The sequence below is a fragment of the Salvelinus fontinalis genome, chromosome 23 (assembly GCF_029448725.1).
Source record: "Salvelinus fontinalis isolate EN_2023a chromosome 23, ASM2944872v1, whole genome shotgun sequence".
In the NCBI taxonomy this organism is placed as follows: domain Eukaryota; kingdom Metazoa; phylum Chordata; class Actinopteri; order Salmoniformes; family Salmonidae; genus Salvelinus; species Salvelinus fontinalis.
Window position 1 is genome coordinate 22,554,018 of NC_074687.1, and position 16,662 is coordinate 22,570,679.

The 16,662-nt window shown below is 46.0% G+C and overlaps 1 protein-coding gene across 1 annotated transcript in view; it reads left to right on the forward strand.

Annotated features, from left to right (window-relative positions):
• The first annotated feature begins 1,249 nt into the window (after positions 1–1,249).
• Positions 1,250–16,662, forward strand: part of LOC129821042 (cholecystokinin receptor-like) — a 36,939-nt gene continuing 21,526 nt past the window's right edge. Inside the window, exon 1 of the mRNA XM_055878264.1 lies at positions 1,250–3,509. Within this exon, the coding sequence (XP_055734239.1) occupies positions 3,425–3,509 (85 nt within the window). The 5' untranslated portion in view covers positions 1,250–3,424. The remainder of the gene's footprint in view (positions 3,510–16,662) is intronic.

Sequence of the window (16,662 nt, forward strand, 5' to 3'; positions counted from 1 at the left end):
TTGACCGCGGTGGTTATTGTAATCGTGGTTTCATGGTAGAAACTGTTGTTGTGTGTAATCTCTTAATGCTCCAATACCTGATAATGCACCCTCTAACTGGAGAGAGTGATCCTGGTCAAACTTCAAAACTGAGTGGTCAGGGCTCTTAGCGTTGTGAGCTTTTGATGCCTCAAAAGCTGTGCTTGCAAGCTCTCTGAGTTGTTAGATAGACAAGCCAACGTGGGCTGTAGGGCCCAAATAGGTAATGAAGGTGGGATACATGTTCGACAGAAACATTTGTTTGAATGGTAACAGCTCTTCCATTCCTGTTTCAGTGAGTAAGCTTATGGGTGTTCATTCCGAGCTTGTTTGACAGTGTTAGCCAGTGAGCCATCGTGTTTGCGAGTTGCAGAACCACTGAATTCTAATTTCAAAGTTGTGGCAAGTTTATAGTAGTCGTTAAGCATGTGTGGTTGTTGTAGACGAATGAACCTCGTCACGTGTCTATTCGACGTTCGCTTCAACAGGTATACCCTGTCAGAACCCATAATGTTCGGGTAGCCATCCAATGCCTTTATGTCAGCTAGGAACGTCTCAGTATCGTTTGGCTGACCTGGAACGGGGTCAAAGGTGGGGAAATTCTTGACGAGTTTCATGGTTTCAAAGTTTTACTGTTAACCTACAAAGCATTACATGGGCTTGCTCCTACCTATCTTTCCGATTAGGTCCTGCCGTGCATACCTACACATACGCTACGGTCACAAGACGCAGGCCTCCTTATTGTCCCTAGAATTTCTAAGCAAACAGCTGGAGGCAGTGTTCTTCTATATAGCTCAATTTTTAAGTCTTTATTGAGGACTCATCTTTTCAGTAGGTCCTATGATTGAGTGTAGTCTGGCCCAGGGGTGTGAAGTTGAGCGGAAAGGCACTGGAGCGACGAACCGCCCTGCTGTCTCTACCTGGCCGGTTCCCCTCTCTGCACTGGGATTCTCTGCCTCTAACCCTATTACGGGGACTAAGTCACTGGCTTACTGGTGCTCTTCCATGCCGTTCCTAGGAGGGGTGCGTCACCTGAGTGGGTTGAGTCACTGACGTGATCTTCCTGTCTGGGATGGTGCCCCTCTCGGGTTCGTGCCGTGGGGGAGATCTTTGTGGGCTAAACTCGGCCTTGTCTCAGAGTAGGAAGTTGGTGGTTGAAGATATCCCTCTAGTGGTGTGGGGGCTGTGCTTTGGCAAACTGGGTGGGTTTATATCTTGCCTGTTTGGCCCTGTCTGGGGGTATCACCGGACGGGTCCACAGTGTCTCCCAACCCCTCCTGTCTCAGCCTCTAGTATTTATGCTGCAATAGTTTGTGTCAGGGAGCTAGGATCAGTCTGTTATATCTGGAGTATTTCTCCTGTCTTATCCGGTGTCCTGTGTGAATTTAAGTATGCTCCCTCTAACTCTCCCTCTCTTTTCTCTCTTCTCTCGGAGGACCTGGGCCCTAGGACCATGCCTCAGGACTACCTGACCTGATGACTTCTTGCTGTCCCCAGTCCACTTAGTCGTGCTGCTGCTCCAGTTTCAACTGTTCTGCCTGCAGCTATGGAACCCTGACCTGTTCAACGGACTTGCTACCTTGTCCCGGACCTGCTGTTTTCGACTCTCTCTCTCTACCGCACCTGCTGTCTCTAACTCTGAATGATCGGCTATGAAAAGCCCACTGACATTTACTCCTGAGGTGCTGACCTGTTGCACCCTCTACAACCACTGTGATTATTATCATTTGACCCTGCTGGTCATCTATGAACATTTGAACATCTTGGCCATGTACTGTTATAATATCCACCCGGCACAAACAGAAGAGGACTGGCCACCCCTCAGAGCCTGGTTCCTCTCTACGTTTCTTTTTAGGGAGTTTTTCCTAGCCACCGTGCTTCTACATCTGCATTGCTTGCTGTTTAGGGTTTTAGGCTGGGTTTCTGTATAAACACTTTGTGACGTTGGCTGATGTAAAAAGGGCTTTATAAATACATTTGATTGATTGATTGATCAGTTGTTTTTCTCACAAAAGTAGTGCACTGGGCATTTACTTGTGTTAGAACACCGATATAGACATATGTAGCACAGGCAAAACTCTGCTTTGGCAAAAAAGTTAGTTGTATAATTAAGAACAGTATCTTGCAGGATTCAATAGTTGTAATTGTAAGACTTGTTGCCCTGTACCTTTCTCTGGGATTGTCATTCTAATGGAATCCAGAAAGAACAAACCCTGTCCTAAAACATTTACATCAAAAAGGTGCAAAGTTATGGTCAAAGACACAAAACATCCACATCAAATTAGATCTTGTTCTTGAACCAATAACATGGAAAACAACCACTTTTTGTGCAGTATTAATTTACCATCCTTACAAACCACAAATGTACTTTACTGTATTGTACATTTGCTGGTAATCTAAGTTTGTACGGGTAGACTTTTCATCACCATAAAGAAAAACAATGCACCATACAGTAATCGAGTACATTGAGACTAAGTGGTTTGTGATGATATGATGTGATGATCTGGCTTAGTTGGTAGAGTATGGCCCTTGCAATGCTAGGGTTGTGGGTTTAATTCCTATGGGGGACCAGTACGGAACAAGTATGAAAATGTATGCACTCACTACTATATGTTGCTCTGGATATGAGTGTCTATGGAAAAGGAATGACTAGACCATTATAGCTTCACATTGAAATAAGTTGCATTCGCAAAGTATTTCGAAAAACTGGAAAACATATACTCAAGCAAGTATTTTTATATTCCACACATCAGATTAACTGTTTTGTACAGATAATTATCAGACTCAAGTTACAAAAGCTGGTAAACACTCAAATACATGTAGTTATGTTTCTCTCTCACACAAGTAGTGCTTTACTTGTCCTGTATTAGCGACAAATACAGACATCTTCAGTGTCCGTCAATTTTTTTAAATTATATATCCACTACTGCATCCAAATCGCAGCACCCCCACCCCCAAACTACTCCCCCCACCTTCCCACGCACTCAGCTGTCCCCCATAACCTCACCGCTGCAGTCCGAGCCACAGTCACCAGCGAGGCGCAGCGGAAAGGTGGGATCCCCGAACCTACAGCAAAGCAGAGATCAACTCCGGGGTGAAAACTGTCAACTGGAAACTTCAAGGATGCCCAATAAATGGGTTAAGTACGAAATATACTTTGGAACATCTACAGACAAAGTAAGCAATCATTTGATTGGATAATTTTTGGGAAAGAATTACGCTACTTAAAAATATTTTGGTGGATTTCTATGGACGCAGTCATTTGACCAAAGCAGATGCTCGCACATAGCACGAATAGAATGTGCACTTCTGACATTTTTCTTTAACCCTCAAACTGGATTTACGAACCCTGAACGAGACGTTCTTGGAGTGTGTGGGAGCGCACGGCGCTGCGTCAAACGGAACAATGAACGTCAGTCTGGGACTCACAAACATCACCACCTGTGGAAACGAGTCCATGGTGCTCAAACCGCAACATGTCAAACAGAAAGGTGAGGAGCCGGGCCACCTATATTTATGTTTATTCATAAACCTAAATGAAGTGACCAAATACGGAAAAAAAGATACACAAAAGCAGTGTTTTGGTTTGTTAACTGGATTCGTCCTGACATTCGTTATTTTCTTATTTCTAGTTGTTTATTATTATTTGTGTACTTGTATGACATGTTTACTGCATTGTTAGGAGCTGGTAACACAAGCATTTCGCTGCACCCCCTATAACATCTGCTAAACTGTTTACGCGACCAATAGGCCTACAGTTTGATTTGAAAAACCATTGCATTTTTGTCAATCTGACACAGAATTCAGTTCACCAGCAATAGGCGCTCAAACTACGGATTCCTTGATATTTCGTTTATCAATAGGCCCATTCCAAATATCGAAGTTAAACTATTACATGCAAAGTACAAATGCAAATGTTTCCATGATGCTATTCCATTATTTTATTTAATAAATCGAATTATATATAATAGAATAATGAATTGGTTGCAATTAATATCATTTAAAAGGGCTGGAACATGATTTTACGATTGCTACAGTAATCAATGTCCCCTATCTTTCTAAGAATTGTTGGTCAACCGAGTCAACCCGAGTGCAGATGCCTAGACTTCTCCACAAATGAATTACAGTAGCACTAGTCTAGTGTGTTTTCATACAGTGCGTGCGCGTGTGAGTGTGTATGTGTGTGTGTGTGCAGTGATGTAGCTAATTAATTTAGCAGCAGAAAAAGCAACAGCGCATTACGCACTCATGTATCCAATCTAGTCACAACGAAACCCAATGCTGGAGAACATCACTCTTATTCAGAAATCGTCACTCCTGGAAATACACCCCTAAACCATAACTACCACCCATCCTTAAACAAATTGTTGACAGACATTACTACTGCAATGTTTACCATACATGAAGCCAATTCCCAGTGCAGTCAGGAGACTGAAGCTTTATGCCTGCTCCACAAGGTCAGCATTGCTCTTTATCATTCTGGAAAACTCAATGTTCTAGCTGTATCTGTCCACTGCTAACAAGGTGGCTTTTTCCCACGCTCATTTTGATCTGTTGTCTAGAGCAAGGGCAGTGTGTGTGTGTGTGTGTGTGTGTGTGTGTGTGTGTGTTTGATAGCTAGAGAAATGACCAAAGAGAGCATTCCCTTCCAGCTCCTCCATCCATCCCTCTATTAGTGAATGATATTGACATGCTGATTTACCGTAATGAAAATCAACTCTGAATACCTATGAGAAACAGGTTGGTGTCAGGTGTCTGAGAAATGTGATCAGAGAAAATTATTTATTTTATTTATTTATTTCACCTTTATTTAACCAGGTAGGCAAATTGAGAACACGTTCTCATTTACAATTGCGACCTGGCCAAGATAAAGCAAAGCAGTTCGACACATACAACAACACATAGTTACACATGGAGTAAAACAAACATACAGTCAATAATACAGTGAAAAATAAGTCTATATACAATATGAGCAAGTGAGGTGAGATAAGGGAGGTGAAGGCAACAAAATATATATATAAATAAATAAAAATATAAAAAGGACATGGTGGCGAAGTAAATACAATATAGCAAGTAAAAAAAACACTGGAATGGTTGGTTTGCAGTGGAAGAAGGTGCAAAGTAGAGATAGAAATAATGGGGTGCAAAGGAGCAAAATAAATAAATACAGTAGGTAAAGAGGTAGTTGTTTGGGCTAAATTATAGATGGGCTATGTACAGGTGCAGTAATCTATGAGCTGCTCTGACAGCTGGTGCTTAAAGCTAGTGAGGGAGATAAGTGTTTCCAGTTTCAGAGATTTTTGTAGTTCGTTCCAGTCATTGGCAGCAGAGAACTGGAAGGAGAGGCGGCCAAAGGAAGAATTGGTTTTGGGGGTGACCAGAGAGATATACCTGCTGGAGCGCGTGCTACGGGTGGGCGTTGCTATGGTGACCAGCGAGCTGATATAAGGGGGGACTTTATGTCATGTTTTGTCTTTGTTCATCATGTCTTGTCCCTGTGCTTCCCTCTGCTGGTCTTATTAGGTTCTTTCCCTCTTTCTATTCCTCTCTCTCCTCCTCCCTCTCTCCCTCCCCCGCTCTCTCTCTCTATCGTTCCGTTCCTGCTCCCAGCTGTTTCTCTTTCTCCTAACGACCTCATTTACTCTTTCACACCTGTCCCCTATTTTTGCCCTCTGATTAGAGTCCCTATTTCTCCCTCTGTTTTCCGCTTCAGTCCTTGTCGGATTCTTGTTTGAGGTTAGCTGCTCTGTGTCCTTGTTCCGCCCTGTTGTGTTTTTTGCATTTGTCAGATGCTGCGTGTGAGCAGGTGTCTATGTCAGCTACGGTCTGTGCCTTCCTGAAGCGACCTGCAGTCTGTGGTCGCGTCTCCAGTCGTTCCTCTCTACTGACAAGAGGTTTTCAGTTTCCTGTTTTGGATTACCTTTGATAATATCCAGGAACATCATTGTTTGTTTAAAACTGGAATAAAGACTCTGTTTCTATTACGTCGCTTTTGGCTCCTCCTTCATCAGCATAACAGAAGAATCCGACCAAGAATGGACCCAGCGACTATGGATTCTCTCAACACTACCGTCAAGTTCCAGGGAGCAATGCTCGGCAGACACGAGCAGGAATTGTCTGCTGCTCGTCATGCCGTTGAGACCCTGGCCGCTCAGGTCTCCGATCTCTCAGGACAGTTTCAGAGTCTTCGTCTCGTACCACAAGCTACTTCCTGTTCTTCCGAGTCTCCGGAACCCAGGGTTAATAATCCACCATGTTACTCTGGACAGCCCACTGAGTGTCGCTCCTTTCTCACCCAGTGTGATATTGTGTTCTCTCTCCAGCCCAACACATACTCTGGAGAGAGAGCTCGGATCGCTTACGTCATATCACTCCTTACTGGGCGGGCTCGGGAGTGGGGCACAGCTATCTGGGAGGCAAGGGCTGAGTGTTCTGACGTTTATCAGAACTTTAAGGAGGAGATGATACGGGTCTTTGATCGTGCAGTTTTTGGGAAGGAGGCTTCCAGGGGTCTGGCTTCCCTATGTCAAGGTGATCGATCCATAACGGATTACTCTATAGAGTTTCGTACTCTTGCTGCATCCAGTGACTGGAACGAGCCGGCGTTGCTCGCTCGTTTTCTGGAGGGACTCCACGCTGAGGTTAAGGATGAGATTCTCTCCCGGGAGGTTCCTTCCAGCGTGGACTCTTTAATTTTACTCGCCATCCGCATAGAATGACGGGTAGATCTTCGTCACCGAGCTCGTGGAAGAGAGCTCGCGTTAGCGGGGCTTCCCTTCTCCGCATCTCAACCATCTCCTTCCATCGGCTCAGAGACTGAGCCCATGCAGCTGGGAGGTATTCACATCTCGACTAAGGAGAGGGAACGGAGAATCACCAACCGCCTTTGCTTCTATTGCGGTTCTGCTGGACATTTTGTCATGTCATGTCCAGTTAAAGGCCAGAGCTCATCAGTAAGCGGAGGGCTACTGGTGAGCGCTACTACTCAGGTCTCTCCATCAAGATCCTGTACTACCTTGTCGGTCCATCTACGCTGGACCGGGTCGGCTGCTTCCTGCAGTGCCTTGATAGACTCTGGGGCTGAGGGTTGTTTTATGGACGAAGCATGGGCTCGGAAACATGACATTCCTCTCAGAGAGTTAGGGAGGATCACACCCATGTTCGCCTTAGATGGTAGTCCTCTTCCCAGTATCAGATATGAGACACTACCTTTAACCCTCACAGTATCTGGTAACCACAGTGAGACCATTTCTTTTTTGATTTTTCGTTCACCTGTTACACCTGTTGTTTTGGGTCATCCCTGGCTAGTATGTCATAATCCTTCTATTAATTGGTCTAGTAATTCTATCCTATCCTGGAACGTTTCTTGTCATGTGAAGTGTTTAATGTCTGCTATCCCTCCTGTTTCTTCTGTCCCCTCTACTCAGGAGGAGCCTGGTGATGTGACAGGAGTGCCGGAGGAATATCATGATCTACGCACGGTCTTCAGTCGGTCCAGAGCCAACTCTCTTCCTCCTCACCGGTCGTATGATTGTTGTATTGATCTCCTTCCGAGGACCACTTCCCCTCGGGGTAGATTATTCTCTCTGTCGGCTCCCGAACGTAAGGCTCTCGATGATTATCTGTCTGCTGAAGGCATTCAGATGGATCCCGCTAAGGTCCAGGATGTCAGCGATTGGCCCGTTCCTAAGTCACGTGTCGAGTTACTGTGCTTTCTCGGTTTCGCTAATTTCTATCGGCATTTCATTCGTAATTTCGGTCAAGTGGCTGCCCCTCTCACAGCTCTGACTTCTGTCAAGTCTTGCTTTAAGTGGTCCGGTTCCGCCCAGGGAGCTTTTGATCTCCTCAAGAAGCGTTTTACATCCGCCCCTATCCTTGTTACTCCTGACGTCACTAAACAATTCATTGTCGAGGTTGACGCTTCAGAGGTGGGCGTGGGAGCCATTCTGTCCCAGCGCTTCCAGTCTGACGATAAGGTCCATCCTTGCGCTTACTTTTCTCATCGCTTGTCGCCATCGGAACGCAACTATGATGTGGGTAACCGCGAACTGCTCGCCATCCGCTTAGCCTTAGGCGAATGGCGACAGTGGTTGGAGGGGGCGACCGTTCCTTTTGTCGTTTGGACTGACCATAAGAACCTTGAGTACATCCGTTCTGCCAAACGACTTAATGCACGTCAAGCTCGATGGGCATTGTTTTTCGCTCGTTTCGAGTTCGAGATTTCCTATCGTCCGGGAAATAAGAACACCAAGCCTGATGCTTTATCCCGTCTCTTTAGTTCTCCTGTGGTTTCTACCGAACCCGAGGGGATTCTCCCTGAAGGGCGTGTTGTCGGGTTGACTGTCTGGGGAATTGAGAGACAGGTAAAGCAAGCACTCACTCACACTGCGTCGCCGCGCGCTTGTCCTAGTAACCTTCTGTTCGTTCCTGTCTCTATTCGTCTGGCTGTTCTTCAGTGGGCTCATTCTGCCAAGTTAGCTGGTCACCCCGGCGTTCGGGGTACGCTTGCTTCTATTCGCCAGCGGTTTTGGTGGCCTACTCAGGAGCGGGACACGCGCCGTTTCGTGGCTGCTTGTTCGGACTGCGCGCAGACTAAGTCAGGTAACTCTCCTCCTGCCGGTCGTCTTAGACCGCTTCCCATTTCTTCTCGACCATGGTCTCAGATCGCCTTAGACTTTATTACCGGTCTGCCTTCATCTGCGGGGAGGACTGTGAGAGCCGCCAATAAACGTAGGATTAAGAGTCCTAGGTATTGTCGCGGTCAGAGAGTGTGGCTTTCCACTCGTAACCTTTCCCTTACGACAGCTTCTCGCAAGTTGACTCCGCGGTTCATTGGTCCATTCCGTGTCTCTCAGGTCGTTAATCCTGTCGCTGTGCGACTGCTTCTTCCGCGACATCTTCGTCGCGTCCACCCGGTCTTCCATGTCTCTTGTGTCAAGCCTTTTCTTCGCGCCCCCGTTCGTCTTCCCTCCCCCCCTCCCGTCCTTGTCGAGGGCGCACCTATTTACAAGGAACGGAGGATCATGGACATGCGTTCTCAGGGACGTGGTCACCAGTACTTAGTGGATTGGGAGGGTTACGGTCCTGAGGAGAGGAGTTGGGTTCCTTCTCGGGACGTGCTGGACCGTTCGTTGATTGATGATTTCCTTCGTCGCCGCCAGGGTTCCTCCTCGAGTGCGCCAGGAGGCGCTTGGTGAGTGGGGGGGTACTGTCATGTTTTGTCTTTGTTCATCATGTCTTGTCCCTGTGCTTCCCTCTGCTGGTCTTATTAGGTTCTTTCCCTCTTTCTATTCCTCTCTCTCCTCCTCCCTCTCTCCCTCCCCCGCTCTCTCTCTATCGTTCCGTTCCTGCTCCCAGCTGTTTCTCTTTCTCCTAACGACCTCATTTACTCTTTCACACCTGTCCCCTATTTTTGCCCTCTGATTAGAGTCCCTATTTCTCCCTCTGTTTTCCGCTTCAGTCCTTGTCGGATTCTTGTTTGAGGTTAGCTGCTCTGTGTCCTTGTTCCGCCCTGTTGTGTTTTTTGCATTTGTCAGATGCTGCGTGTGAGCAGGTGTCTGTCAGCTACGGTCTGTGCCTTCCTGAAGCGACCTGCAGTCTGTGGTCGCGTCTCCAGTCGTTCCTCTCTACTGACAAGAGGTTTTCAGTTTCCTGTTTTGGATTACCTTTGATAATATCCAGGAACATCATTGTTTGTTTAAAACTGGAATAAAGACTCTGTTTCTATTACGTCGCTTTTGGCTCCTCCTTCATCAGCATAACACTTTAACTAGCAGGGTCTTGTAGATGACCTGGAGCCAGTGGGTTTGGCGACGAGTGTGAAGCGAGGGCCAGCCAACGAGAGCGTACAGGTCGCAGTGGTGGGTAGTATATGGGGCTTTGGTGACAAAACGGATGGCACTGTGATAGACTGCATCCAATTTATTGAGTAGGGTTTTGGAGGCTATTTTGTAAATGACATCACCGAAGTCGAGGATTGGTAGGATGGTCAGTTTTACAAGGGTATGTTTGGCAGCATGAGTGAAGGATGCTTTGTTGCGGAATAGAAAGCCGATTCTAGATTTAACTTTGGATTGGAGATGCTTGATGTGAGTCTGGAAGGAGAGTTTACAGTCTAACCAGACACCTAGGTATTTGTAGTTGTCCACATATTCTAAGTCAGAGCCGTCCAGAGTAGTGATGTTGGACAGGCGGGCAGGTGCAGGCAGCGATCGGTTGAAGAGCATGCATTTAGTTTTACTTGTATTTAAGAGCAATTGGAGGCCACGGAAGGAGAGTTGTATGGCATTGAAGCTCACCTGCAGGGTTGTTAACACAGTGTCAAAAGAAGGGCCAGAAGTATACAGAATAGTGTCGTCTGCGTAGAGGTGGATCAGAGACTCACCAGCAGCAAGAGCGACATCATTGATGTATACAGAGAAGAGAGTCGGTCCAAGAATTGAACCCTGTGGCACCCCCATAGAGACTGCCAGAGGTCCGGACAACAGACCCTCCGATTTGACACACTGAACTCGATCAGAGAAGTAGTTGGTGAACCAGGCGAGGCAATCGTTAGAGAAACCAAGACTGTCGAGTCTGCCGATGAGGATGTGGTGATTGACAGAGTCAAAAGCCTTGGCCAGGTCAATGAATATGGCTGCACAGTACTGTTTCCTATCGATAGCGGTTAAGATATCGTTTATGACCTTGAGCGTGGCTGAGGTGCACCCATGACCAGCTCTGAAACCAGATTGCATAGCGGAGAAGGTATGGTGGGATTCGAGATGGTCGGTAATCTGTTTGTTGACTTGGCTTTCGAAGACCTTAGAAAGGCAGGGTAGGATAGATATAGGTCTGTAGCAGTTTGGGTCAAGAGTTTCCCCCCCTTTGAAGAGGGGGATGACCGCAGCTGCTTTCCAATCTTTGGGAATCTCAGACGACACGAAAGAGAGGTTGAAAAGGCTGGTAATAGGGGTGGCAACAATTTCAGCAGATAGTTTTAGAAAGAAAGGGTCCAGATAATCTAGCCCGGCTGATTTGTAAGGGTCCAGATTTTGCAGCTCTTTCAGAACATCAGCTGACTGTATTTGGGAGAAAGAGAATTGGGGAAGGCGTGGGCGAGTAGCAGAGGGGAGGCCAGTGCTGTTGACCGGGGTAGGGGAAGCCAGGTGGAAAGCATGGCCAGCCGTAGAAAAATGCTTGTTGAAATTCTCAATTATAGTGGATTTGTCGGTGGTGACAGTGTTTCCTATCTTCAGTGCAGTTGGAAGCTGGGTGGAGGTGTTCTTATTCTCCATGGACTTTACAGTGTCCCAGAACTTTTTTGAGTTTGTGTTGCAGGAAGCAAATTTCTGCTTGAAAAAGCTAGCCTTGGCTTTTCTAACTGCCTGTGTATACTGGTTTCTAGCTTCCCTGAAAAGTTGCATATCACGGGGGCTGTTCGATGCTAATGCAGAACGCCATAGGATGTTTTTCTGTTGGTTAAGGGCAGTCAGGTCAGGAGAGAACCAAGGGCTATATCTGTTCCTGGTTCTAAATTTCTTGAATGGGGCATGCTTATTCAAGATGGTGAGGAAGGCATTTAAAAAAAATATCCAGGCATCCTCTACTGACGGGATGAGATCAATATCCTTCCAGGATACCTCGGCCAGGTCAATTAGAAAGGCCTGCTCGCTGAAGTGTTTCAGGGAGCGTTTGACAGTGATGAGTGGAGGTCGTTTGATCGCTGACCCATTACGGATACAGGCAATGAGGCAGTGATCGCTGAGAACTTGGTTGAAAACAGCAGAGGTGTATTTGGAGGGCAAGTTGGTTAGGATGATGTCTATGAGGGTACCCGTGTTTACGGAATTGGGGTGATACCTGGTAGGTTCATTGATAATTTGTGTGAGATTGAGGGCATCAAGCTTAGATTGTAGGATGGCTGGGGTGTTAAGCATGTTCCAATTTAGGTCGCCTAGCAGCACAAGCTCTGAAGATAGATGGGGGGCAATCAGTTCACATATGGTGTCCAGAGCACAGCTGGGGGCAGAGGGTGGTCTATAGCAGGCGGCAACAGTGAGAGACTTGTTTTTAGAGAGGTGGATTTTTAAAAGTAGAAGTTCAAATTGTTTCGGAACAGACCTGGATAGTAAAACAGAACTCTGCAGGCAATCTTTGCAGTAGATTGCAACACCGCCCCCTTTGGCCGTTCTATCTTGTCTGAAAATCTTGTAGTTAGGGATGAAAATGTCAGAATTTTTGGTGGTCTTCCTAAGCCAGGATTCAGACACGGCTAAAACATCTGGGTTGGCAGAGTGTGCTAAAGCAGTGAACAAAACAAACTTAGGGAGGAGGCTTCTAATGTTAACATGCATGAAACCAAGGCTATTACGGTTACAGAAGTCATCAAAAGAGAGCGCCTGGGGAATAGGAGTGGAGCTAGGTACTGCAGGGCCTGGATTCACCTCTACATCACCAGAGGAACAGAGGAGGAGTAGAATAAGGGTACGGCTAAAAGCTATGAGAATTGGTCGTTTAGAACGTCTAGAACAGAGAGTAAAAGGAAGTTTCTGGGGGCGATAAAATAGCTTCAAGGAATAATGTACAGACAAAGGTATGGTAGGATGTGAATACAGTGGAGGTAAACCTAGGTAATGAGTGATGATGAGAGAGATATTGTCTCTAGAAACATCATTGAAACCAGGTGATGTCATCGCATATGTGGGTGGTGGAACTGAGAGGTTGGATATATAGTGAGCAGGGCTAGAGGCTCTACAGTGAAATAAGCCAATAAACACTAACCACAACAGCAATGGACAAGGCATATTTACATTAAGGAGAGACATGCTTAATCGAGTGATCATAAGGGTCCAGTGAGTAGAGGTTGGTTGGGGTCACGGCGATCCAGACAGCTGGCCGGGTAGCTGGCTATCGGTAGCAAGATAACATAGGATGGAGGTCTGTTTTTATTATTATTATATATTTTTTTTCACCTCGTTCGTTTCCGTCGGTAGATTAGTGGGGTTCCGTGTGGTAGAGGGGATCGATCCAATTGGCAAAATAGATATAGTGACCCAAGAAAAAAAAGAAAAAATTGTCCTGTATACTTATTTAGATAGCAGCCGATAAGACAGCTAATAATTAGCAGATGGGTATTCAGAAACGTCGCAATGGAAAAGCCTGTTGAAACCACCTCGGACAATTACGTCGGCAGACCAGTCGTGATGGATCGGCGGGGCTCCGTGTCGGCAATAAAGGGTCCAGTCCAATTGGCAAAAGAGGTATTGTAGCCCAAGAATTCGCTGGGAGACCTCTTCGGCTAGCCGGCAGATGGGCCTAGCTCGAGGCTAGCTCAAGGCTAACTGGTGCTTGTTTCGGGACAGAGGTATTAGCCAGTAGTAGCCACTTGGTTGCAGCTAGCTAGCGACGATGATCCGGTGTAATTGTCCAGAGCTTGCGTCAGGAATCCGGTGATGTGGTAGAGAAAAAGCAGTCCTATATGCTCTGGGTTGATATCGCGCCTGCAGACTGGCAGGTATTGGCCCGAGCTGAAGCTGGCTGGTGTCCGAGTTAAGGGTGAAGACCGCAGCAGTGGCTAACTGACTACTAGCTAGTAGCTAGTTATCTGGCTAGCTTCTGATTGGGGTTACGGTTCTAAAGTATAAAAAAATAGCAGATCCGTACCACATTGGGTGAGGCGGGTTGCGGGAATGTATATTCAGTTCCTAGATGGAAAGTGAAATTAAAATATATACGAAATGTATACAAAAAATACGAGGACTATTTACGCGGGACAAGACGGGACAAGACAAACACACGTCCGACTGCTACGCCATCTTGGAAGCAAAATGATTTTGACATGGGAATAAGGTTGTGACACAAAAGGAGTGGAAGTGAATTGTACACTGCACCAACCAGTATAGATTAAGGGAGAGGGAATGAGGGGAGATGGGAATGTTGGTTAGAAATAATTATTGTGAATCAGATCGTTAAATGATTTTAGGCCATATCTACTCAGCATGGACACCAGCCTTTATGCAACTGGTCTATCAAATCAAATTGTATTAGTCACATGCGCCGAATACAACTGGTGTAGACCTTACAGTGAAATGCTTACTTACGAGCCCCTAACCAACAATGCAGTTAAAAAAAAAAATCTATGTCGGAGGCATTGGTTAGTTGAGGTAATATGTACAGGTAGGTAGAGTTATTAAAGTGACTATGCATAGATGATAACAGCTGAGAATAGCAGCGTCGTAAAAGGGGGGGATAGTCTGGGTAGCAATTTGCTTATGTGTCCAGGAGTCTTATGGCTTGGGGATAAAAACTGTTTAAAAGCCTCTTGGACATAGACTTGGCACTTGGCCTTCCTCTGACACCGCCTGGTGTAGAGGTCCTGGATGGCAGGCAGCTTATTCCAAGTGATGTACTGGGCCATACGCACTACCCTCTGTAGTGCCTTGCGGTCGGAGGCCAAGCAGTTGCCATACCAGGCAGTGATGCAACTAGTCAGGATGCTCTCGATGGTGCAGCTGTAGAACCTTTTGACGATCTCAGGACCCATGCCAAATCTTTTCACCCTCTCGAGGGGGAATAGGTTCTGTCGTGCCCTCTTCACGACTGTCTTGGTGTGCTTGGACTAGAGGTCAACCGATTCATCGGCATGGCTGATTAATTAGGGCCGATTTCAAGTTTTCATAACAATCAATAATCGGCCTTTTTGGACGCCGATTATGGCCGATTACATTGCAATCCATGAGGAAACTGTGTGGCAGGCTGACCACCTGTTATGCAAGTGCAGCGTCAAAAGGACCTTGTGGCTGCAAGGAGCCAAGGTAAGTTGCTAGCTAGCATTAAACGTATCTTATAAAAAACAATCAATCTTCACATAATCACTAGTTAACTACACATGGTTGATGATATTACTAGGTTAACTAGCTTGTCCTGCGTTGCATATAATCAATGCGGTGCCTGTTAATTTATCATCGAATCACAGCCTACTTCAACTTCGCCAAACGGGTGACGATTTAACAAAAACGCATTGCCGAAAAAACACAATCTTTGCACAAATGTAGCTAACCATAAACATAAAAACATAAACACCATAAATACAAATGGTATAGAGAGAAATAGTCGACGCGTCATAATTTCTATAATAACTACAACCTAAAACTTCTTAACTGGGAATATTGAACCACCAGCTTTCATATGTTCTCATGTTCTGAGCAAGGAACTTAAACGTTAGCTTTTTTACATGGCACATATGGCACTTTTACTTTCTTCTCTGGTATCGGCTTTTTTTGGTCCTCCAATAATCGATATCGGTATTCGTGTTGAAAAATCATAATCGTTCGACCTCTAGCTTGAACCATGTTAGTTTGTTGGTGATGTGGACACCAAGGAACTTGAAGCTCTCAACCTGCTCCACTGCAGCCTCGTCGATGAGAATGTGGGCATGCTCGGTCCTCTTTTTCCTGTAGTCCACAATCATCTCCTTTGTCTTGATCACGTTAAGGGAGAGGTTGTTGTCCTGGCACCACATGGCCAGGTCTCTGACCTCCTCCCTATAGGCTGTCTCGTCGTTGTCGGTGATCAGGCCTACCACTGTTGTGTCATCGACAAACTTAATGATGGTGTTGGAGTCGTGCATAGCCGTGCAGTCATGAGTGAACAGGGAGTACAGGAGGGGACTGAGCACGCACCCCTGAGGGGCCCCTGTGTTGAGGATCAGGGTGGCGGATGTGTTGTTACCTACCCTACCCGGCTCGTCAGGAAGTGTGTGTTGTGATGTGTGTGTTTGACCAGCGCTCTGTCAACAACAGCAGTTGGTACAAACTGAGGCTGTGTACGGAGACGAGAGAGTCTTAAGCCTGAGGAGGCCCTTCACTGCCCTGTATGTAACACACACTATATTTAGCATGCCCCTCAGAATCACACACATTATCCGACACACACACACACACACACACACACACACACACACACACACACACACTGATGAGGAATATCCAAGACCGCAGCTGCTGCCATCAACTTTAGTCACTCAGTCACCCTAACACTTGCTCACTTTCTCACTCAACCACTCAAATTTCTCTGTTTCTCTCACTTTCTCTTTGTCCCTGTGTGTCCTGGTATTTTTAGAACAGTAGACTGAAGTAGGCAGACAGAAAAACAGACAGTGCTGTATGCTGGTGGAATCACATAGAGGGTTGAGTGATTTCATAGCAAGCCAAGCCTCCTTGACCAGAGGACTAGAGGTTCAGCTCTAACACTCAGATGACTCCCACATGCTTCATGCCCTCTTGTCATTGTGAAGCAGACAGTTATACTTGATTTAAACTCTTTTTACAGGGCTGGGATGGATTCCATTTCAATTCAGTCAATTCAGGTGAGAAATTGAAGACCAATTTGACTGCAAATTACCCTTTGTTTTCAAATCAGAAGATTAAATAAATTAATAAAATTTCAATACATTTTGAGAATCAATGGAGTTGAAATGTAGTTGAGCCTGGTTTGTGTTAAGTTAACTCCTCCCATCATGCATGACTAGGTGCTGCAAACAGCATGAGCTATCATATCAAAAGACGTAACTCCTGACAAGTCATCTAACACGGCTATAACACACACACAGCAATTCAGGTCGTCTGTAAACCCTTCTCACTAGCTGTAGTACATTACAATATG